Raw genomic sequence first — 24,221 nt, 5'->3', positions numbered from 1 at the left:
GTCTTACTCTTTAACATCTTTAAGTTGTTCAATATCCTGTACTTTGACATAATCTGGGTCATGTGCCAAAAGGTGAATTGTATATGGAACAACATACTCTGGTAGAAGAGACAATAATTTTTCTGAAAAAGAAAAAAAAATAAAAAAAAGAAAAAACAAAACAAAACATCTAGGTTAGAAAACCAAATCTTGCGCGTGCTCTCTCTTCTTGTTCTCTCTTTGATACTACATTTTCTGATTTCCAACAGTTTACCACAATATGGCCAGAAAAAAATACAGTAAAATACCCCAGTATTGAGGTACATCATAAATGAAACCGTTTATTCATTCATCCATACATCTGTCATGCCCAATACGGAAATGCTTACTAAATGCACCATGTGCTGAGGCTACAACAAGTATTTCAGTTTCCAAACGCACATGGAAAAGGTGACCCAAGCAAGATATATTCAAGACTGAGAGACACTGAAGAATCTATTTTCCAGTTGCTATGACAGACCCCATGGTTAACGTTCTCTTGTAAGGTACTAAGCAAAATGAAAAACTGCTAATAAATATTTTAGCAACAGTATGGCACAAAAATAGGAAGTAAAGGTTGATACTATCGGTAGCAGAAGAATGTTATATAGAGGAATGGGCTTAAATAAGAGTTTGTATGAAGTTCTAAATACAAAAAATAGCCTTTTAGTTTGAATATGAATTTGTTCACTGAGAGCAGTAGGGTCCTTAACTAACTTGGATATAGGGGATTAAAAAAGGCCAGGACTAATATTCTGAAGAATTCTTTTTCATATTTTCTATTTTCAAAGTGAAATCTTAAAACAGATGTTCAGTCTGAAATACATGCAAAAATAAGGCACTAAGCTTTTTCGGTTCTAATGCTGAACTGGAAGAGAACAGTTTGTGGGTTAATACCAGTCATTTTAACGTGGGCAGAGAAGAGAAAAGTTAACGAGGTTCAAATTTAATCCTATCAAGCATTCACTGAATACTTACTATGTTTCAGGCCTACAACAGAAACTAAATATGCAAAAGAATAAGACTAGGGAAGGATTCCCACTACTACATCAACAGGGACAAAAGTGTACTTCAGGGCGGGCCACAGTGGCTCAGCAGGCAGAGTTCTTGCCTGCCATGCTGGAGACCTGGGCTCAATTCCCAGTGCTTTTTGCCAATGTAAAAAAAAAAAAAAGTGAATTTCAATGTGAAAGGTATTCTATGACAGAAATAGCTAATAACGTGGTACTTCTTTGGGTCATGAATTATGCCAGGTGCTTTATATATGTTATTTTCTTTACCCCTCACAACAATCATAAGAAATGAGCGCAATTATATCCATTTTCAAATAAGGAAGCAAAGGCACAGATTAATCAGGTGACCTGCCCAAACACAACAACGGTATGAGAGCCCTCACATTTTCACAGGGAGGAAGCAAAGGAAAGGGGCACGGCAAGGCAGTCACTTCAAAACTGTAGGTTACAGGATTCAAGAGGTGCAAACCACATTCCTTGGTTTTGTTTGTCTATTTGGTTATTCAGGGGAGTGGGGATGGGGGCAATCTCCAGACAGAAATGACAGTAGAGCAAAAAGATGGCTGCACAAATTTCAATACATAGTACATAGTACTATGGGCACAGAGCTTATAATAGGGAGTGGCAAGAGACAAAGTTTGAAATTAAGGCTGACAGCAAACTATAAAGGGCCATGCTAAGGAATCTCAACTTTATAAGCTATGACAAACCGACAGATTTTAAGTAAAAAAGTGATATGACCAGATCTCTTTGAGAAGGATAACTGTGACAGTGGTATGGCACAGCTGGGAGTGGGTCAGAGGCAGGGGAACATTTATGACAGGGGGGCAGTTAGGAGCAAGTGTAGAACAGTAATCCGAGTGAAATACAGCAGGGTGGGAGAGGAGAGGACACACGTTCAAATACCTGGAGGAAACACTGGCAGGACTAGGTAACTGGTGAGAGGAAAATAAGATATGCAGAATGTTTGTGATTTCTGACCTGGATAACTGATGGATTTTAATGTTAAACAAGTCACAGAAGTCAGAGAGGCACACAAACTAACAGGGGTGGGGGAATGAGCATATTAAAATGCAGGCACGCAAGCCCCTGATATTAATGTCAGCTCCAGGAGACAATGCCGACAGAAATCAGAGACTTGTACTTTTTTCAACTCCGACTGCTCAGACAATCTATGGAAACACACAAGTTTTACTATTCTAGTTAAAGCACCTCTGAGGTCACTGTTTATTTTCTGTGGCCATTTATTCATTCACCTAAACAGATACGGGTTGGTATTTAAGTACTCATTCATTTATATTTTTAAAAGGGCATTTTTAAATAAAAAGCTGTTACTGAAAAATGATAATTATACTAGGTGCTTCGTGTATGTTATTTTCTTTAATCCTCACAACAGCCATAAGAAATGAGCATAATTATACCCATTTCAAACAAGGAAACAAAGGCACAGATTAATTAGGCAACCTAATTAATCGTGTTTAATGAGTGTCAATTAGAAAATACTAAATAAAAGGAACCTCATTTTGTGTTCTATAAAACTGAAACTGGCAGGTGTACTTTTCATTTTCCCATCTACTTACCACTAACAGCAGCATGCTGCTTCAGATATTCACGTCTCACATTAATATTTTTTACCAGACACTGCCTGGCATGAGCTCTTCTCTCTTTCACAGGATCTTTGGCACAGAGGGCACAGATTGCCATATATTCAAGAGGAAGTCGTAATCGTGAAAGGCCTTTGTGAAGTTTCTGTGCAAACACTTGTCTTACTTGATAGCATTCATCCTGTAAAGACAAAATTAATCTAGATATTATCACACAGTAGCAAAAAATAATCTAAGTATGAACATCAAATATGAAATTTGCTATGGCAAGTAAACAGAAGTTAACATCAAGTTTGTGAACAACTAGGGCTTATGTTCCCAAAACTGAGATGATGTGTGACAAGTCAAAGGTTTCAAGGCTGGCATAGGATAATGAGACTCAAACAGCTAGCATGAAGCCTGAACTATAGGGACAAGTGCCAGCTCTTAATGAGACACAGGCTTCCATGACTACACACTACCCTCTGCCAAGGTGTGACACATAGGTGTGATATGGATTCAGATTACTGCAACTTGGTCTATACTGTTTCTTCTATTTAGAATGCTCATTTGTTTTTTCAAAACCTAGTTCATGCCATCTTGTCCTTTTCTTTCAATCCTTTTTTTTCATTTCATTTCATTGAAACATCAGTTCATTCTAATATCAAATAGTTACTTTAAAAAATGTAGTCTAGGTTTCACAGAAATACTACTCTCTATGCCCACACTCCACAAAACAGAGTTACAGGGAATCCAATCCTCCTCAGCATTTCTCCCACAGGAGAGAAGGACCTCGTTATACAAGTATATATTATGAAAATGCTCTGTTACAAACTGCATAAGAGAGTAAAATTTAAATATCATAAATGTACTAACAAAGGATCAGACCATTTATTAACATTAATCTACAACCAAGTACATGTTTTCGTTCTTCTCTCATTAACTGCTCAGAGTCCAACAATACAAAGCAAATTAATAACAAAGTCAATCTGTGGATCATGGCAAAAGTACTAAGATTTTTTTTTTTTTTTTAAGGAAAGACAGAGAGAAGGAAGGAAGGATAGAAGGAAGGAAGGAAGGAAGAAAGGGAAACATCTTTAAACATTTTCTTGTTTTATTGTAATTTGTTTCTTTGTTTTTGTTACATGGGCTGGGGCCGGGAATCGAACCGAGGTCCTCCGGCATAGCAGGCAAGCACTTTGCCCGCTGAGCCACCGCGGCCCGCCCAAAAGTACTAAGATTTTAAGAAGTCATTCAAGCAAGGCAGGAGTAGAAAAGTCAAATCAAGGCAAGGCAACTGACAAAACAGTTAAACCCTAAAGAAGAGAAAACTGACAAGAATGATGACGCTGTAGGGACTTCAAAAGAGAAACACCTCGAAACAAACAAGCAAGCAAAAAGCACACACAAACACATGCAAAAAACTGCTTGAATAAAGAATTAAAAGAGGTCTGTGCAGGTTTGAAAGGAAGTATATACCCTAGAAAAATCACGTTTTAATCCTAATCCCATTTTGTAAAGGCAGCCGCTACTTCTAATCCCTCTTCAGCACTGTATGCCTGAAACTGTAATTAGATCATCTCCCTGGGGATGTGATTTAATCAAGAGTAGTTGTTAAGCTGGATTAGGTGGCAACATGTCTCCACCCATTTGGGCGGGCCTTGATTAGTTTCTGAGGTCCTATAAAAGAGGAAACATTTTGGAGAATGAAAAGATTCAGAGAGAGCAGAGCAGAATGACATAGCCACGAGAAGCAGTCCACCAGCCAGTGACCTTTGGAGATGAAGAAGGAAAATGCCTCCGGAGAGCTTCATGAAACAGGAAGCCAGGAGAAGAAGCTAGCAGATGATGCCGTGTTCTCCATGTGCCTTTCCAGATGAGAGAGAAACTCTCTGTTCGCCATGTGCCTTCTCACTTGAGAGAGAAACCCTGAACTTCATCGGCCTTCCTGAACCGAGGTATCTTTCCCTGGATGCCTTAAATTGGACATTTCTACAGACTTGTTTTAATTGGGACATTTTCTTGGCCTTAGAACTGTAAACTAGCAATATTAAACTCCCCTTTTTAAAAACCATTCTGTTTCTGGTATATTGCATTCCAGCAGTCAGCAAACTAGAACAAGGTCCAAAAGGAAACTGAGGAAGACTTCAAATGTTCTCGCAAAGATGGTTATCTTTTTGATTACCTCTTAAAAGTTCAATGCAAAGGATATAATAATATAATTTTATCAGAAAAATTATACTCTCAAAAAAGCAAATACTTGACTCTTTCAGAGTCAAGTAATTACAATTAGTAATTGGTTAAATATAAGAAAAAAAAGAAATGATATCCAATACTACAAAGTTTTTCTCCCACAAGGTAAAGTTCCAATCAAAACTTATATTCACTATTGACTATTAATTTTGGTTTGCATCTTAAGAAAATTAACTTTTAGTGGACTTTTCTAGTACAAACTATCCATAGAACTATGTTCAGTAGCCTATATTATACTGTATTATAAATACTTATTCACATAACAGTATAGAGTAAATGTGTGATGAACTGAATCCTAATTCTAAACTACCTAAACAATTTTTAAATTGTGTTAAAGTTCTTATCATTGAGTTTCTATTCCTCCAGATTTACTTTCAATTCAAGTGAATTACTAACAAGGGCCTCTGGGATATACAATACTGCTTTTAATGAATTCAAATTCAAGAAAGAGAAATAAAGCATATGTACATAAAAACTAAAACACAAGACAAAGCTTAGACCATAAAAGAGGACATTAGATAAAATCCTTAGGGAATTGAAAAGAAAGAGACACTTCCAGTTATCAGGGAGAGTTTTGTGGAGAAGGTGGTGTCTGGGTCTTGAATTGCAAAAACAGTTAGACTCGGGTATGCAAATGGGAGGGCGAGAAGAAAACAAGAGGAAGCAAAATGAAATGCCAATAAAAGAAGAAAATTGTTCAACTTCACTGGAATAAGGACAGGTATTGGACAGATTTTTAAAGGTTCATTTAGGTCCAAATTTTAGAGGGGTTTGAATGCTGGGCTGAAAAAGTATGAGCTGCTGAATATTTCTGAACCAGGAAATAAAATGATCAAAGCAGTAATTCAGGAAATTTGTCTGGCAATAGAGAAAGCCCCCCCAATAGTCTAGCAAGAATGACTCAGATATATATCAAAGATATATAAACTATCATAGAGCAGAACTGTCTGGACTTTTGCAACAATGTACAAGACAATTGAGTCAAATATGAATCGTGAGTTAGGTCTAAGAAATGCCATTCAGCTTTTATTTAACATTTATTGAGATTCTAAATGCTAGGATAAAACAAATTTGGGAGAGCTGATAAATTCAGTCATAGTTTCAGAACACAATAGTCTGAAATTTTCTGTTTACCATCTGAAGAAAAAGAGTTAATGCCGTAGGCCCAGCAGTCACTGATCAGAAAGACAGCCAAAGGAGAACGGATGAAAGGAGAAGGTGTCAAAGGCAGATCCTTACAGAACATACATATTTCAGAGAAAAGAGGAAGACTTAGAAAATGACATCAGAGAAGTAAGACAAAATCAGAAGAGAGAACCCACAGAAGAGAATTTCAAGAATAAAGGAATGGTGAGTTGTGTCGGATGATACACAGAAAGGACATGGACAACGCAGACTGAAGTCTCTGGATTCTGGGTTATAATATGGCAGCTAGGGAAAACAGTGGGAGCAAAGTCAAAAGATGAATACCAAGGGTAAGAGAGTGTGCTGGTTTGAAGCTATGATATATCCCAGAAAAGCCATGTCCTTAATCCTCATTCAGTATTGCTGGGTGAGATCTTTCTGATTGCTTCCATGGAGATGTGGCCCACCCAATTGTGGGTGGTAACTTTTGACTAGATGGTTTCCATGGAGATGTGTCTCCACCCATTCAAGGTGGGTTGCTTACTGGAGCCCTTTAAGAGGGAACCATTTTGGAAAAAGCTTTAGAGCCACGAGAGCCACGAGAACTGACAGAGTCAACAAAAGGGACAGAGTCCTGGGGAAGCTGTTGAAAAAGCCTGGAGAGAAAGCTAGCAGATGTCACCGTGTGCCTGTCCAGCTGGGAGAGACCCTGAATGACATCAGCCTTCTTGAGTGAGGTATCTTTTCCCCCAATGCCTTAGTTTGGACATTTCTATGGCCTTGCCTTAATTTGAACATTTTCACAGGCTTAGAACTGTAAACTTGCAACTTAATAAATTCCTATTTTTAAAATTCATTCTGTTTCTGGTATACTGCAATCCAGCAGCTAGCAAACTAGAACACCTGATATGCTTTTTGTTCGTTCTTTGCATATCGGCAGGCACCAGGAATCAAACCCGGATCTCCAGCATGGCAAGTAAGAATTCTGCCTGCTGAGCTACCATTGCACTGCTCCTGATGTGTTTTTTAAGTTGTGGAAAGAGGCTACAGAAATTCCAGAGCAAGCTTAAAACTTAGGCAACTTTGATCTTGGAACTCTGGTGAATGAAGTAGTAATGTATTCCAAATACTGTGCTAGGAAGGAAGTAACGTCTCTAGAAAACCATTAGTGTGACTCTTTGGCAGGTGGACATTAAACTAACAGCTGGGATATACCTATTGCATATTCAAACAATAAGTTTGAAAAAAGCCCATCTCTTTTCATGTTTTTCTGAACTCCCTTGGTTTATTAAAATTTCCACTTAAAAAAACAATAGCACCAAGTACTCTGCCAATGCAAAGACCACAGTACTGCCAATTTATAAAAAATAAAAGCACAGGCTATCTTTCTTCTAAGGATTTAACACATACTTTTTTTGTTTGTTTTTGCATGGACAGGCACTGGGAATTGAACCTGGGTCTCCCACATGGCAGATGAGAACTCTGCCTGCTGAGCCACCATGGCCCGCCCTTAACTATGCATACTTTTAAAGCAATTTTCACCTTTTTACAAAATAGGATTATCTCCAAAATTAAATGGGGAAATTAAACGTGAAGTTATGGGTTCCCCAAAATCTCATTTCTCAAACGGTTCTTTCCGGTCTAATAGTTGAACAACAAAACTAAAATAAATCATAAAAAGGATTTGGAATAGCTGTTTTAAATACAAAATTATCAGAACTTGACAAAAATAGTTATACATCAGTGGCCATTTCTTAAATAGGCAGGAGAAAGAGGGAGGAGGGAAAAGAGAAAAAAATACAATAATCCTTGAAAACATTTACCTAAATGCTTGAGGTCTTACATATAAAATTGCTTGGAAAAGAACAAGAAAATTAAGTGTAAAATAACAAAATCATGAATGACAAACTCATAGTGGAATATCATAATTATTAATATGAAAGTCCTTTTTTTCCTTTAATTTTCTCAGTAATGCTAAAGACTTCCTAAGTGACGTAGACATAGTTCAAATATGTCACTCTGCTATGAAATTTGTAGGTTGGAATATGAATCATAAGCATCATTGTTAATAATTTGAAAATTTAACACACTGAGTAAAAAGACTGCTTCTGACCTGAAATTACCATGTCATTATAAAAATATAAATTTCTCTAGTTTTCCATCATTTTAGGAACTAAATATTATGTTTAGCAATTTAAAACAGTTTAAGAACTTCGAGTTGTTTCTCGTGCACAAATTTTTCCATAGAAGACTTAAACATTTAAGATTTTGATCTATCATAGTGGACTTTTTGAATCCTAAAATCCAAAGACCTGATGAAGTCTTGTTCTACAGGCAGGGTCCTTACATTGATAGCTAGTGCACAGAGCTGATACTGTTCCAATGTGATGATTTCGTGGTAGCAGGGTTCTTGGGCCAGCTTCACAATTGCACTGCCAGCAGCAAGTCTCAGTCGGGACATATCTGGCTTACTGAAAAGTAAGAAAGAAGGTAAGTTACATTTTCAGTTGTCTGTACAAAAACATTCTTGCTTTGTATATATCTAATTTTGTAAAATTTCTTCTGGCTAAAAAAAAGTAGAAAATAAATTAGTGATACTGAATCACTTAGTATATTTAAGTAACATATTAATTAGACTAAGATGGTATCTAATATAATAAAATTCTTCTCAAATATATGTCTATGCTAGTGTCATTAAGTCATTTAATGCTTTCACTCTATAAATAAAAAGCTTTTAGCCAATCCTAGAACAAATCTTTTTGTATGTTAGTTGATGGGTCTTAAGCGGTCCACTATGGAATTTTTGGACATTTGTTTACTTATGGATTAGGCCTAAGAATGCCATAACTTGCTTAACAGTCAACCAAAATTACTGCACTAAACATAAGAGTAGAGCGAAAGCAGGTGCAGTTATAAAACATTACTATTCTAAGCTAGAATTCAACTTTTCAAATATTAGCAAAAGGCTCTTGTGCCAGTTTGAATCTAGTATGTAAAATCATGTCCTAATACTGATCCTATCTTGTGAGGGCAGCCATTTCTTTTAATACTGATTCAATACTGTAGGGCAGAAACTTTTGATTAGATTATCTCCACCAAGGAGATGTGGCGTCCCCAATTGTGGGTGTCACCTTTTCATTACGCAGAGATGTGACTCCACCCATTCTAGTGGGTCTTGATTAGTTTACTGGAGTCCTTTAAAAGAGGAAACATTTTGGAGAGCGCTCAGAGCTGACAGATAGAGCAGATGTGGGCACGTGGAGGGCAGTCGCTTCAGAGCTGATAGAGCTGACCTGAGACCCACATGTTTGGAGATGCGGGCCCAGCAGAAGTTGCCGTGTGCCTTCCCATGAGATGCTGAGTAAGCCAGAACTCAGAGCTGTGTCCTGACGGAGATAACTGAAGGCCCAGAGACACCAGGTGAGGAATGACCACAGGAAAGAGAGGCTGAAAGCAACAGAGCTTGGAAGCAAGGGATCAGCAGATGCTAACCACATGCTTTTCCAGCTAAAAGAGCTCTTCCAGACCCATCTGCCTTCCTTGAATTAAGGAAGGCATCCATTTTCTGGATGCCTTAGTTTGGATATTTTTATAGGTTTAGAATGGTAAACTTGCAACTTGTTAAATTCCCTTTATAAAAGCTGTTCCATTTCTGGAATATTGCATTCTAGCAGCTTAATAAACTAATACAGGTCCTTTTTAAGTTTAAGAAAACTTCTGCTAAATGGGCTTTACATCATAGAGTTCCTGATTAGTAAATGCATCTATACATTTCATCCTATATAATATGAGATGAACCACAGGGATCTTGGGCTAATAAAAGAAAGGAAAAGTGATGGCTCCTTAATCAGGAGCCCCTTTGTAAAAGACTATTTAATGTTCACACAACAAATATGTGTCTATCAGGTATATGACACTGAGGGGGATTTAAGGAAAGAAGGAAAGACACATATCTTAGCCCAAGATCTAATGATATAGGTGCTCTAAGACCCTTTATTTTTCTACATATTATGTATCTTATCCATTTGGAGTGTTCTGACAACCTAACCAAGCACAGGTTTTTTTTTTGTTTGTTTTTTTTTTTTTTACATGGGAAGGCACCGGGAAACGAACCCGGGTCCTCGGGCTTGGCAGGCAAGCATTCTTACCTGCTGAGCCACTGTGGCCCACCCCCAAGCACAGGTTTTTAGAAGTCCTCAGAAATACCTAACAGATTCAAATAGCAATTAGTATTCTCTTGAAAAGCTGATAAACAATTATTGTGTTTCTCTTAGTTTCCTATCAAAACCTGCCATAAATCAAGATTCTAGACTAAATTTTTAAAATCAATGTAGTTACCCCACAATGGCCAAAGAGATCTTTTTTGCGTGAAAATGGGAGAACAGGTCTAATTAAATTCAAAAGTACCAATATCTGAGTTACTTTTTTAATAATAAAAAGCCATTTCTCTCTCCCTAAAAATTATGCCATATAATATCAGTGTATTAGCTTGAATCTGTTGTGGACCCCAGAAAAGGCATGTCCTTTAATTCTCCATCAGTACTGCTAGGTGGGAGCTTTTTGATTGTTCCATGGAGATATGACCCCCCAATTGTGGGTGATAACTTTTGATTAGACACATCCATGGAGATGTGTCTGCACCCATTCAAGTTGGGGCTGCTTACTGAAGCCCTTTAAGATGGAGCCATTTTGGAAAAAGATTTAGAGTCACAAGAACCACTAGAACCTATAGAGTCAACAGAAGGGACAGAACCCCAGAGAAGCCGTTGAAGAGAAAGCTAGCAAATCTCGCCAAATGCCTTTAGCCCTGAATGACACTGGCCTTCTTGAACCAAGGTATCTTTTCTTGGATGCCTCAGATTGGACATTTCTATAGTCTTGCTTTAAGTTGGACATTTTCATGGCCTTAGAAATGTGAATGTGCGGCTTAATGAATTTCTCTTTTTAAAAGCTGTTCTGTTTCTAGTGTATATCACATTCCGGCAGCTTGCAAACTAGAACAATCAGTTTCGTTGATATGCCGTCCTTTTACACTGTTGATCTTAAAGAGTTTAAAAAAAAATGCCATTATTCTATAACCTAAAATAGCTTGATATACCCTACATAGTTTAGCAGTACCACAGTTTGGTTTGTACGACCATATTCTACACAAAAGGAAGGAAACAGCCTCAACTACTGCTTAAAGGAAAGTTTATTTTTCTTGTAGGAGTTACTCTGCATAGGGAAAAAAAATAACTGTATTTAAATTATCTACAACTATGTTTTTTCAAGACCAAGTTTCTCTATAAAGCTTTGTTTAAAAATATAAACCAAAGAAAATCACAAACAATGGCAAAATTTAAGTCACATAATTTGATTTTGTTAGAGAACACTAGGAATAAAAATAGGTAAGGTGAGAGACTTCAATGCGCACATAAAATAATGTAATTAATAAATTAATTTAAGAAACATAACGGACTAATATTAGGGAAGACAGCTTTTCTCTACCAGGATACGCTGACCAGTACAAATTGATCTTAAATTCAGCATGTATTTAAAATCAAACCATACTCCTTATTGTGTAAACCCTGAACAATGGCAAGCACAAATTAGGGGAGTAGTGGGGTGAAGATAACTGATTAGCCTGAAAGAAGACAAAGAAGACACGCAATTCAAGGAACTCGGCCACAGTGACTGCATACCTAAGATAAATTGTACTTGATGGAATAAATAACATATCAAGTTTAATTGTTACTTGTTTTGTTCAAGGAGGATGTGCTAGTGTTAATATTCTAAGCAAAGAGAATAATGAGCCAAAACAAACATGAAGAACAAAAGAGTAGAACGCAGCTGGCAGTCACCTTTTTATATTTTTTCATTAAAGTCTGTAAACCAAATATATTAAGGAAAAAGTTATTCTCATATTGATAAAAACAATAAGGGACACCAAACAGCACTTGTGTTTACACTATACAATGCTGAAACTGCAGCTAATCTTGACCAGACAACTACCACAGACAATTCTTCTAAAGTGATTACTGTGTGCGAGGCATGGTTTCAAATGCCTTTAATATATTTATTTATCTAATCGTCATCATAACTAGATGATATAGGTAAAGTTGTCGCCTCTATTTTACAGGTGAGGAAACTGAGGTACAGAAAGGTAAAAGTCACTCGCCCCAGAGAGTCCTACTTTCCGATCTCTATACTATACTGTATCTTTCTAACAAAATAAAACAAACAAGCAAGCAAACAAAAAAATATGTATACTTTAAATAATTTACATCAAGTACATTTTGAATATTTGCGTATTTTCTGGACACATATTCAACAGATATCTTCTATCCAGTCTGCTTTTTTGCCATTTACACCAGTTAATACATAACACCAGTTACTGATTTCTACGCTAACACCTTCACACTGGATACTCGAAGAACAGACACATATTGTTTAAAATACTTATCATGCAGAGCAATATCCTGTACCAGATGTGTGGCTGCTATTTAGAAATAATCACTGAAACAAAAGCATATTAGAGAAAAACTATATGCATACCCACATTTAAGACTTCATTTTAAAAAGGAACTGCACCATTTGACAATTATACGAGGGGTAGAGACACACGCAATTCAAGGAACTCGGCCACAGTGACTGCATACCTAATTCTCCCCTGTTCGGTCAAGTCGCCGTCACTATGCAGTATTGTGGTCAGCAATCTTAAAGTAGACGTTCCCGATTTACTGTGGTTATTTTTCATTCCAAGAAGCCACCGAACCATCATTTTAATAGCCTGAATCTATACAAAGAAAAATTGACAAACAGCACATTGCTGTGTTTTAGAAGTTCCTTATCAACTTAAAAAAAAAAAATCCAGAAATCTTTTTAATAGATAATTTTATAGGAAAAGAGAATTATTCTTTTCTATATATGAAGATAGCTTTCAATGTTTTAAAGTTTAGATGTTTCATCCCCAGGGGAGTGGCAAATGAATGCTTTGACAAAAGACTGGTTCTTTTTTTAATCTCTCTTGCTCTCTCCCTTTTGCTCCCCCATCTCCCTTTCTTCTTGCTCAAATTTCCCCCAACATACACTCCACCCTTTAGAACTTAGAGTAAAGTCAAGCTTACTTCCTGACTAAGAAAAGTTAAATCCCCAAGCCCACACAATATTAAGGCACAGACTTCAGTGATGCTACCTCATACTTGCACAACCTTCCATAATTATGAAGTATATGGGTGCTCGTACACCCTTTACTGCCTTAAATATCCAGCCCTTTCTGAGGGCGCGCACAGTGCAAAGGTGCTGAAGCTGACGAGGTGCAACGCCTGGACCCCCGACAGGCAGCCCGCCCTCCAGCCTGGGCCTGTTCTCATCTGCACAAAACTGCCCCGACACCAACGCTGAGAAAACTGGTTTATATCGGAACCCAAGTACCAAAGCATCACTCAATGCGGTTATAGGAACGGCTGCTCTACAAGTCTGCACAAATAGCAAAAGCAGTTCACAATATGAATATACACAAGAAACACACAAATTGAAAAGATGTATAAGAAATTAGAACTAGGAGAAAAACAACACCTAATTTATTGTTCTCAGCCTTCACATCGTGGGCAGCGGAGCGAGTTTCTCTAGTAAATCCATACTTTCCACAATAGCCTTTAAAGTATAACTCCTAATTCCAGGACAACAAAAACATTTACAGGTTGCATTTTTAAAAAACAAAATAATAACAGCTCTCTTACATCCCATGAAAAAGATGAGTACTTGAATCATCTATACTGTATAAAAGAATGTCCATAAAAAAACTGGCATTACTTTCTGCCATCAAAAGGGTGACATCTAAGGAGAGGCATGGGCAGCTTTCAAACCCGTTTTCAAAGCAGATCCAGTGCAGCTGCCCAGGCCTCAGGTGCTCGCTGTGGCCTCATCACCTCAGAGGACAGAGGCTAATGACAGACAATAAATATAAACACATGGGTGACTTCCACAGCCATACCATTATGACAAAAATAGGAATTATAACCCCTAGAGGAACACTATATTAAACATATTAAAATCAACAAATATATACATAATACTCACTTTGACCATTGTCTCAGGAGAAACTTCTTCATCTGGAACCCAAAGTTTTGTAGTCTTTTTTCCTGGAAGCTAAACAAAAATTAAGGACTTTAAAACAAATATGAATTCTCATGCTCAATTAATATTCAATGAATGAATGAAATCTTCATTTTCTGAACTGACTATCCTTATATGAGACTAAAATAGTGCATAAACCTTATTTCCTAAAACAGGCCGAAAGGCGTATATACTCACTGGCACCCAAAACCTGGCCTCCTGGACCACACAGGCCCCCCCACCAGCTAGCTCCTTCAGGTGTGCAGCACGACTACCTAACCACATGGCCCCTCCAGAGAGTAACGGCTCAACAGTGTGAGGCAGCCAGCAGGGCTAGAACGAACAATGGATCCAAGAAGAGCAGTTCTTAAATAAGAGGAAAGATATACATGAAAAATCTTGGGCAGGGGTAAAATGAGAAAGGTTTTCAGCTCCAGATAGGTTACAGAAAATGTGCATTCATACTTCCCTAACTGAATCCCTCCAAAATGGACCCATGTGCATGCACGCACACGTACACATATCACTTAGAAGGGCAGAAAAACAAACAAGGCCCAATAGGAGATCATACCATGGGAAATTTTTGGAAAAAATAAAATCTACAGGAAAAAAATGAAAAGAACTGAAGGGCTTACAACCCTATAAAGGCACAGAAGGAAACATCCTCTGAGAAAATTAACACTTTTTTCAGCATGACCACTTAATAATCTTGAGATGATAAGCTGCAGATATCGGAAGATGTGGATTTAAGGTGACAACCAGAAAAGAACAGTCAGGTGGCAAAAAAAGCGGAACCCAATCTGAGGAAACCCGAGATCCTGTTTCTAACCTCGGGCAGAATCACATGGGTGACTCCAGAGGTACAGACAAACCGGAGAGCACCTTGGGAGACACTGTGCCCAAAGCACAGACACCCAGAAGTCAAACTCCGCAAACACCAGACTTAACAGTCACCCCCAGACAGACTACGTTCTTCAAATGGAAAGCGCTGCCAGGGAGGGAGCAGAAATTATGAAACAGGGATTGCATGAGGCATGTCCGGAGGAAATTTATTAACTATAAGGATAGCAAAACAATCCAAAAAGCATCTAGGGGGAAGCTACCAAAAAAGAGGAAGAAGAATCAAATCAACTTCAGAATTCACAGCTGCAAGACCAGATGCCAAAACAACGTTCTCAATTTTCTGAAGCCACAGTGATTTAAAACGTAGAATTCCATGCCTGGGTAAATTACCCCAGAACAATGGGAAATATACTTCCAGAAATTCACCGCAGAGAGAGCACCTCCAAATTACAAGCCCATTTTGGAAGAATTACTCAAAACTATACTTCACTACTATATTCAATTCACAATAAAATTTAATCAGGTGAAATTATAATTAAAAAACCCTAAACAAAAGTTATCATAAATAAGACCAAACACTGTCAAACTGATTAAAAGATAGTAAAATAAAGCAACACATAAAAAAAAACCTAGTAACATAGAAAATCTAAAAATAAAAAGGAGGGTAAAAAGAACACCATAACAACCGAAAAAATATATTAAATGATATATAGTCATAAGTGGGGCACTGATACACATATTATCTTATACCAGAAGTAAGATATAAAATTAATCGACATTTGTACACCTCACAACATAATGAGGTGTTATGTTAATATACCTAATGAGCTATCTGGAGATGAATGAAAAAGAATATGAAGGGGGGACTTCAGTGAAGATGGCCGAACAGAGTAGCTCAAGATTAGCCCAGCTCCACAGAAAAATTAGAGAAGGAACAGGAGGGTGACTGAGGCGGCGATTCGGGACTGCGGCTGACCTGGGAGAACCTTCTGCACCTCACAGGGCACCTAGTTGCAGAGGCCGAGGGACTGAGAGGCAGAGAGTTGTGGTCTGGCACAGAGGTGCAGAGCCCGAGGGAGTGCACAGGTGGGAGCCAGGGACCAGGAAGTCAGCCAGGCTGTTCCTTGGGTGCACTACCCTCACCAGCGCAGCCCCAAGACCCGCGACTCACCCCACACCCCACGCACCTGAACCCAGTCATCCACTCCCATTCCATGAGCTCCAGGTGCACCCCATCAGCCCCCAAGTGCAGCACAGCCCACCTCTCCTGCACCCCTCCAGAGCATTACCTCCCCTCCCTGTTCCCTGCAGGTTACTGCCAGTGAATAAAGGCTGTGGGCACTAAACTCCATACCCAGTCTACCCCTGGCCCCTGTTCACAGCGTTACACAGAATCACCCTGTCCCCCACCCCGCCCGAGCTCTGTGCATCATTTATGGCACTCCTAAGCCCACACATGTGCACGGGACCCAGTCATGTCATTCAGCTCTGTGAACCGCACTTAACAGAAGTACTAGAATCACACACGCACAGGGCCATCAGCCACACTGCCCAGCTCTGAGAAAGTGCCGACCTGTGCAGATGGGTCACATCTGCCCCTAATGCACAAGGCCTAACCCTGACCTGCTGCCACAGCACTTATGTGTAGTGCCTAAGCACAAAGGGCCCCGTGCCTTAGACCAGCGCACACCAGGATTATGCCTCCCAACCAGTGCAGCCACAAGCTACCTCCTTCCTGGCCACTGGGCACCCACGTTCACAAGCACCAGAGTAACACCCTCAAACTGTGTCCATACCCGCCCTGAAACAAATCACTGTACTGAGTGCTCCATCCCGTGCCCTGCTCCCTGCTGTGCAACCATCCTGCAAACACAAGGCCTTAGACCACTGAAGGAAATCAACTTCCAAATTAAATCAATCAAGATGTTTACATGCAACGAAGACATCAGAAGATCATTAAGCATATCACAATGCAGACAGATATAGCCCTGCCTAATGACCAAATTAAAACACCAGAGGAGATACAGACATTGGAACAACTAATCAAAGACGTTCATACAACTCTACTTAATAAAATAAGTTAGATAGCAAATGACATAAAGGAGATCAAGAAGACAGTAGAAGAGCCCAAAGAGGAATTTGAAAGAATAAATAGAAAAAGTGGAAATCACAGAGATTAAAGACTCTGTTGACCGAATAAAAAACATACTAGAGGGACACAATAACATGTTCAAAGAGACAGAAGAAAAAATAGTGATATAGAGAACAAGATAATTGACTTTGAAGGCTCAAAACAGCAAATGGCTAAAAAGATGGAAAAAACTGAACGGGAACTCAGGGAAATGACAGACAAAACAAGGCACACAAATACAAGAATCACTGGTGTCCCGGAAGGAGACGAGAGGAACAAAGGGCTAAGAAGAGCAGATGAAGAAAAAATAGGGGAAAACTTTCCAACCCTCATAAAGGACATATATATACAAATCAAAGAAGCCCAGAGAACTCCAAATAGAATAAATACAAATAGGCCTCCCCCAAGGTACAAACTAAACAAGGCACATACTGAACGTGGGTGCCCAGTGGCCAGGGAGGAGGTAGCTGTGTGGCTGCACTGGTTGGGAGGCATAATCCTGGTGTGCGCTGGTCTAAGGCACGGGGCCCCTTGTGCTTAGGCACTACACTTTGTGTAGTGCTGCAGCAGCAGGTCAGGGTTAGGCCTTTGTGGATTGGGGGCAGATGTGACCCAGCTGCACAGGTCGGCACTTTCTCAGAGCTGGGCAGTGTGGCTGAGGGCCGTGTGCATGTGTGATTCTAGGACTTCTGTTAAGTGCCGTTCCCAGAGCTGAAGGCCAAATGTTGAAGAGAAGCAGAAAGTCCTGAAAGCAGCAAGAGAAAAACAATCTACTACACACAAGGGAAACCAAACAAGACTGAGTTCAGACTACTCAACCAGCACCCTGGAGGCGAGAAGGCAGTGGTACGATATACTCCAGATCCTGAAAGTGAAAGACTTCCAGCCAAGAATGCTGTACTCAGCCAAATTGTCCTTCATAACTGAAGGAGAGATTAAAGTTTTCACAGACAAAGAAGTCCTGAAAGAATCTGTCAACAAGAGACCAGCCCTACAAGAAATACTAAAGGAGGAGCCAGAGGGGCTAAATACTAAAAGGAGTTCTGCTAGTTGAAGAAACAGACAGGAGAGGGAGGTCTGGAGGAAGGCACCGAACTGAAGAGTACGACTAAGGGTAATTTAAAGAATACAAAGTGAAAGAGGGAAAAGAATATATAGATCTGACAAATTAAATAAAAAGATAAGATGGTGGAATGAAAAAATGTCTTTTCAGTCATAACCTTGAATGCTAATGGACTAAACTTACCAATTAAAAGATACAGATTGGTAGAATAGGTTAAAAAACATAATCAGGCTATATGCTGCTTTCAAGAGACTCATCTTAGATACAGGATATAAATAGACTGAAAGTGAAAGGACAGAAAAAGATTTTCCACACAAGTTGTAACCAAAAGAAAGCAGGAGTAGCTAAACTATTATTGGAGAAAATAGACTTTAAATGTAAAGACATCATAACAGAAAAACAAGGGCACTATATACTAATTAAAGGGTCAATTCACCCAGAAGATACAACAATCATAAATGTCTATGCTCCCAATCCAGGAGCTCCAAAGTATATAACACAGACATCGGCAAAACTGAAAGGAGCGATAGATCTTTCAACAATGATAGCAGGAGACGTCAATACACCACTCTCCTCTATAGATAGAACAACCAGACAAAAGATCAACAAGGAAAGAGAGAAGTTAAATAACTTGATAGATGACTTAGACCTAGCAGACATATATAGGTCATTACGCCCCAAAGCACAAGGTTATACATTCTTCTCTAGGGCTCATGGAACATTCTCCAGGATAGAGCATATGCTGGGGCACAAAGCAGATCTTTATAAATTAAAAAATATTGAAATTATTCAAAGCACTTTCTCTGATCAGAATGGGATGAAGTTCAATCTCAATAACCACCAAAAATCGAGAACATTCACAAATATATGGAGATTAAATAACACACCCTTAAACAACCAGTGGGTCAAAGAAGAAATTGCTAGAGAAATCAGCAGCTATCTGGAGATGAATGAAAATGAGAACACAATTTATCAGAACTTACGGGATGTGGCAAAGGCTGTGCTGAGAGGGAAATTTATTGCCCTAAATGCCTATATTAAAATATAAGAAAGAGCAAAATTTGAGAACTTAACAGCAAACCTGGAGGAACTCAATAAAGAACAGCAAACTAACCCCAAAGCAAATAGGAAAAGAGAAATAACAAAGATTAAAGCAGAGATAAATAAATGGGAGAACAAAAGAACAATAAAAACAATCAATAAAACCAAAAGTTGGTTTCTTTGAGAAAATCAATAAAGTTTATAGGCCACTAACAAGACTGACAAAGAAAAAAAGAGAGAGGATGCAAATAAACAAAATCAGAAACGAGAAGGAGTGCATTACCACGGACCCTGAAGAAATAAGATAAATCATAAGCGAATACTATGAACAACTATAAGCCAAACAATTAGACAACTTAGATGAAATGGACAAATTCCTGGAGACACACAAACAAGCTACACTGACTCAGGAAGAAACAGAACATCTCAACATATCAGTCACAAGTAAAGAGATTCAATCAGTCATCAAAAACCTTTCTACAAAGAAAAGCCCATGGCCAGATGGCTTCACAGGGAAATTTTATCAAACATTCCAGAAAGAACTAATACCAATCCTGCTCAAGCTTCTCCAAAAAACTGAGGAAAAAGGAACTCTAACTCATTTTATGAAGCTAATATCATTTTAATACCAAAACCGGATAAAGATGCTATAAGAAAGAAAACTACAGGCCAAACTCCCTAATGAGCATACATGCAAAATTATCAATTAAATATTAGCAAATCGAATCCAACAACACATTAGAAGAACTATACACCATGAGCAAGTGGGGTTTATACCAGGAATACAAGAATGGTTCAACACAAGAAAATCAATTAATGTAATACAGACATAACAAATCAAAAGGGAAAAAAATCACATGATCATCTCGATTGATGCTGAAAAGCATTCGACAAAATTCAGCATCCTTTTCTGATGAAAACACTCCAAAAGATAGGAATCAGAGGTAACCACCTCAATATGATAAAGGGATTTATATGAAAACCGATAGCCAGCATTGCGCTCAATGGAGAGAGACTGAAAGCCTTCCTCCTAAGATTAGGCTCAAGACAAGGATGCCCACTGTCACCACTATTATCCAACATTGTGCTAGAAGTTTTAGCCAGAACAATCAGGCAGGACAAAGAAATAAAAGGTATCCAAATTGGAAAGGAAGAAGTAAAACTCTCGTTATTTGCAGATGATATGATATTATACTTGAAAGATACTGAGAAATCTACAGCAGAGTTACTTGAGCTAATAAACAAATTCAGCAATGTGGCAGATATAAAATTAATGCACAAAAATCAGCAATATTTCAAAGAAAAATCAGTAACATTTCTATACACAAGCAATGACCTCGCTGAGGAGTCAGTTAAGGAAAAACTTCCATTTAAAATAGTAACCAAAAGAATAACTAGGGGTTATTAACTTAACTAGGGGTGTAAAGGACCTGTACACAGAAAAATACATAACATTGCTAAAAGAAGTCAAAGGAGATCTAAATAGGGGAAAGACACTCCCTGATCATGGATAGGAAGGCTAAATATAGATAAGATGTCAATTATCCCCAAACTGATCTACAGATTCAACACAGTACCAATCAAAATTCCAGCAACCTACTTAAAAGATTTAGAAAAACTATCAAATTCATCTGGAAGGGAAAGAGATCCCCAATATTTAAAAGCATCCTAAAAAAGAAGAACAAAACGGGAGGATTAAAATTCACTGACTTTAAAACCTATTATAAAGCCACAGTGGTCAAAACATCATGGTACTGGCACAAAGACAGAAGCACTGACCAATAGAACCGAACCAAGAGTGTAGAAACAGAGCACTAAATCTATGCTCAACTGACTTTTGACAAGGCCCCCAAATCCTCTGAACTGGAACAAAAAACGTCTTTTCAATAATTGGGCATGAAAGAACTGGATCTCAATAGCCAAGAGAAAGAAGAGGACCTCTATCTCATATCTTATATACAAGTTAACTCACAAATGTAAGAACTAGCACCATAAAGCTTCTATAAGGAAACGTAGGGAAACATCTTCAAGACCTAGTAATAGGAGGTAGCTACCTAAACTTTACACCCAAAGCACAAGAAACAAAAGAAAAACTAAATAAATGGGAGCGCCTCAAAATCAAATGCTTCTGCACCTCAAAAGACTCTGTCAAAAAGGTGAAGAGGCAGCCTACTCAATGGGAGAAAATATTTGGAAATCACATATCAGACAAAGGTTTGATTTTTTGCATATACAAAGAAATCATACAACTCAACAAAAAAGAACAAACAATCCAATTATAATATGGGTCCAAGATATGAACAGGCATTTTTCTGAAGAGCAAATACAGATGACTCAAAAGCACATGAAGAGATGCTCATTTTCACTGGCTATAAGGGAAATGCAGATAAGTCTACAGTGAGATACCACCTCACACTTACAAGAATGAATGGTATTAAGCAAACAGGAAACTATAAAGGTTGGAGAGGTTGTGGAGTAACTGGGACACTTATGTACTGCTGGTGGGAATGTATGATGGTGTAGCAACTATGGTAGACTGTTTGATGGTTCCTTAGGAAACTAAATATCGAGTTGCCCTATGACCCAGCAATAGCACTACTTGGTATATACTCAAAAGAGCTGAAAGCAACGACAGAAGCAGACATTTGCACACGGATGTTCATGGCAGCATTATTCACAACTGCCAAAAGATGAAAACAAACCAAATACCCATCAATAGACAAGTGGATCAACAAAATGTGGTATATAGATACAATGGAATATCATGCAGCAGTAAGACAAAATGACATCTTGAAGCATGTGACAGGATGGATAAGCCTTGAGGACACAATGCTGAGCGAAATTAGCCAGACACAAAAGAACAGATAGTGTATGATTGCACTCTTATGACCAGCATAAAGGTATAATCAGAGGCTTATAATGCAATATAGGGGACTTAGAAATACATAGAAGCCAGTGATGGGTGAACCGTTAGCTAATGAAGTTGAAATCCAATGTAAGGGAATAGATAGGAGCAAAGGTGATTCTCTAGCAGATCTAGAGGTAATATTACCATATTGAAGATGAACAAGATTGAAAGGAGATGTATAGACCTATGTACCTCACTGACTCACACTAGAAATATGAATGAGTTCTCGTAAGAATTACTTCAAAGATATGGTGCTTGTATAAAAAGTGTTTAAGTCCAGGGTACAGGGGGAAAACTGCTATTGCATACTATGAGCTATGTTCAAAAGGAAACCATAAGCACTACTACAGGAATAGCAGAGGTAAATAATGGAGGAAGGGACAAGAGTTAAGAGGAGGTTTTGATTTCCTATACGGGAGGGTGTGTTTATTGGTTTTCTGTCTCTTGGGAACAATGAAATTATCTAAAATTGAGAATGTTGATGGGCTGTGGGCTTTGGGCCCTCTACATGATGCTCAATGAATGCAGGTGGCTGAAGGATGCACTGATGGAGAAGTATATTGGCGAACGATGGTGTATACTTATGAACAAAGGTTGTGCTGCTACAAAAAGGAACAAAATTGTGAGGCATGCAATGATTTGAAAGAACATGTAGGACATTTGGTGAGGCAATATATGCCAGAAACAAAAAAACAACAATGGTATGGTCACTTTTAGAAGATGCTTCTAAGAAAACAGGGGCCTAGACTGTAAGTATTTAGAGAAGACACATTAAGTCCGGAGTGGTGGTTATTATGTCTGTATTTTGAGAGGCTGTTATATATATATATATAACCTGATATTTGGAGATAAGAACGAAGCTGAACAGGTTAGGGTTAAAGTAAAAAAGAACATAGGGGTAAAGGAGAAACTGTCTGTATTTTAAAACCACACATACTCTTTGAGACCAATGGAAGAAAGGTTTATTTGATCTGGAACTGAAATTTTCTATAGTGCATAATCTAATTCAACCTATCTGTATAAGCTCACTTGAACAACTGAAACAGAGAGAGCACAGGTAGCATAGAAGCTTAGATTACCTATACGAATGCCTAAGAGTTACTTCTGGAGGACCTCTGCTGTTGCTCAGATGTAGCCTTGGTCTCTCCAAGCTCAACTCGGCAAGTGAAATCACTGCCCACCTTGCTACATGGGACATGACATTCGCAGGTGAAAGTCTCCCTGGTGACATGGGAGATGACTCCCAGGGATGAATCCAGACCTAGCACGGTGGGATCAACAATTACATCTTAATGAAAAGCGGGAAAAGGAGTGTAATTAACAAAGTATCAGTGGCAGAGAGAGTCAAATAGAGTCGAGAGGCTACTCTGGAGGTTGCCCTTACACAAGCTTCAGGTAGACCTTGCTACCTATCATAACTTGCCAACCCCCAACCAGGACCATTCCAGCCAATCCTAAAGAACACCTAGGGCAATATAGAAGTTTCCACACGGCTTCCATGCACTAGAGTAACTTACCAGAAACCTACAACCTCCAGATGGGTCCCTGGTCCAGATAAGTCCTGAAACCTAGCCCCACCTCTCCAGAACAGCAGATAGTGCCATCTTCCTACCCCATATTAGTGACAGACCCTTCCAATAGCAAAAATTTAGAATTGCCATAGCCCAAACAACCTCAAAGAGAGGTATGGAAAGTTCAAAGGTGATGGTAGAATTATACAGAGAAGACAGAACTTGACAATTGAATATGAATGCTGAATCATTAAACTGATATCTATGTCTCCAGTATTTAAGAGCAGCTAGAAGTAAAAACCTAAAATTGTGAAATTGTAACCCATGTCAAAGTCTGAAATACGTTCTAAAAGTAATTGAGGTGCTGTGCTTTGAAATTTATAGCTTTTTTGTATATATGTTATTGTTCACAAAAAAAGAAGGAAAAAAAGTCGATTGTGATGATAAAAATGTATTTAAGCCCTCTAGCTGCCTATATTCTGGAGAAGATAGAAGGAAAAATCTGAGAGGATCATACGGTAGCCCATGACAAACTCTGGGATCTGTCCTGTAACCACTTTTTGAAGAGCGCTATGAAAACTATTGCTTTTTTATTTCTTTGCTTTGTATACATGTTATATTATACAATAAAAAAA

At 38.5% G+C, this 24,221-nt stretch overlaps 1 protein-coding gene across 6 annotated transcripts in view; it reads right to left on the bottom strand.

Annotated features, from left to right (window-relative positions):
• The window catches only part of PDS5B (PDS5 cohesin associated factor B), a 226,461-nt gene that overhangs the window by 21,352 nt on the left and 180,888 nt on the right, over positions 1-24,221 (bottom strand). For all 6 annotated transcript variants that reach the window (XM_077159007.1, XM_077159008.1, XM_077159005.1 and 3 more), the window contains exons 22-26: positions 14,054-14,122; positions 12,631-12,767; positions 8,340-8,463; positions 2,612-2,816; positions 8-122 (exon numbers count right to left, since the gene is read on the bottom strand). In XM_077159007.1, coding sequence (XP_077015122.1) covers positions 8-122; positions 2,612-2,816; positions 8,340-8,463; positions 12,631-12,767; positions 14,054-14,122 — 650 coding nt within the window. The remainder of the gene's footprint in view (positions 1-7; positions 123-2,611; positions 2,817-8,339; positions 8,464-12,630; positions 12,768-14,053; positions 14,123-24,221) is intronic.

Source organism: Tamandua tetradactyla, chromosome 4 (assembly GCF_023851605.1).
Source record: "Tamandua tetradactyla isolate mTamTet1 chromosome 4, mTamTet1.pri, whole genome shotgun sequence".
Taxonomy (NCBI): domain Eukaryota; kingdom Metazoa; phylum Chordata; class Mammalia; order Pilosa; family Myrmecophagidae; genus Tamandua; species Tamandua tetradactyla.
This window is presented reverse-complemented; position numbering and strand designations above follow the sequence as displayed.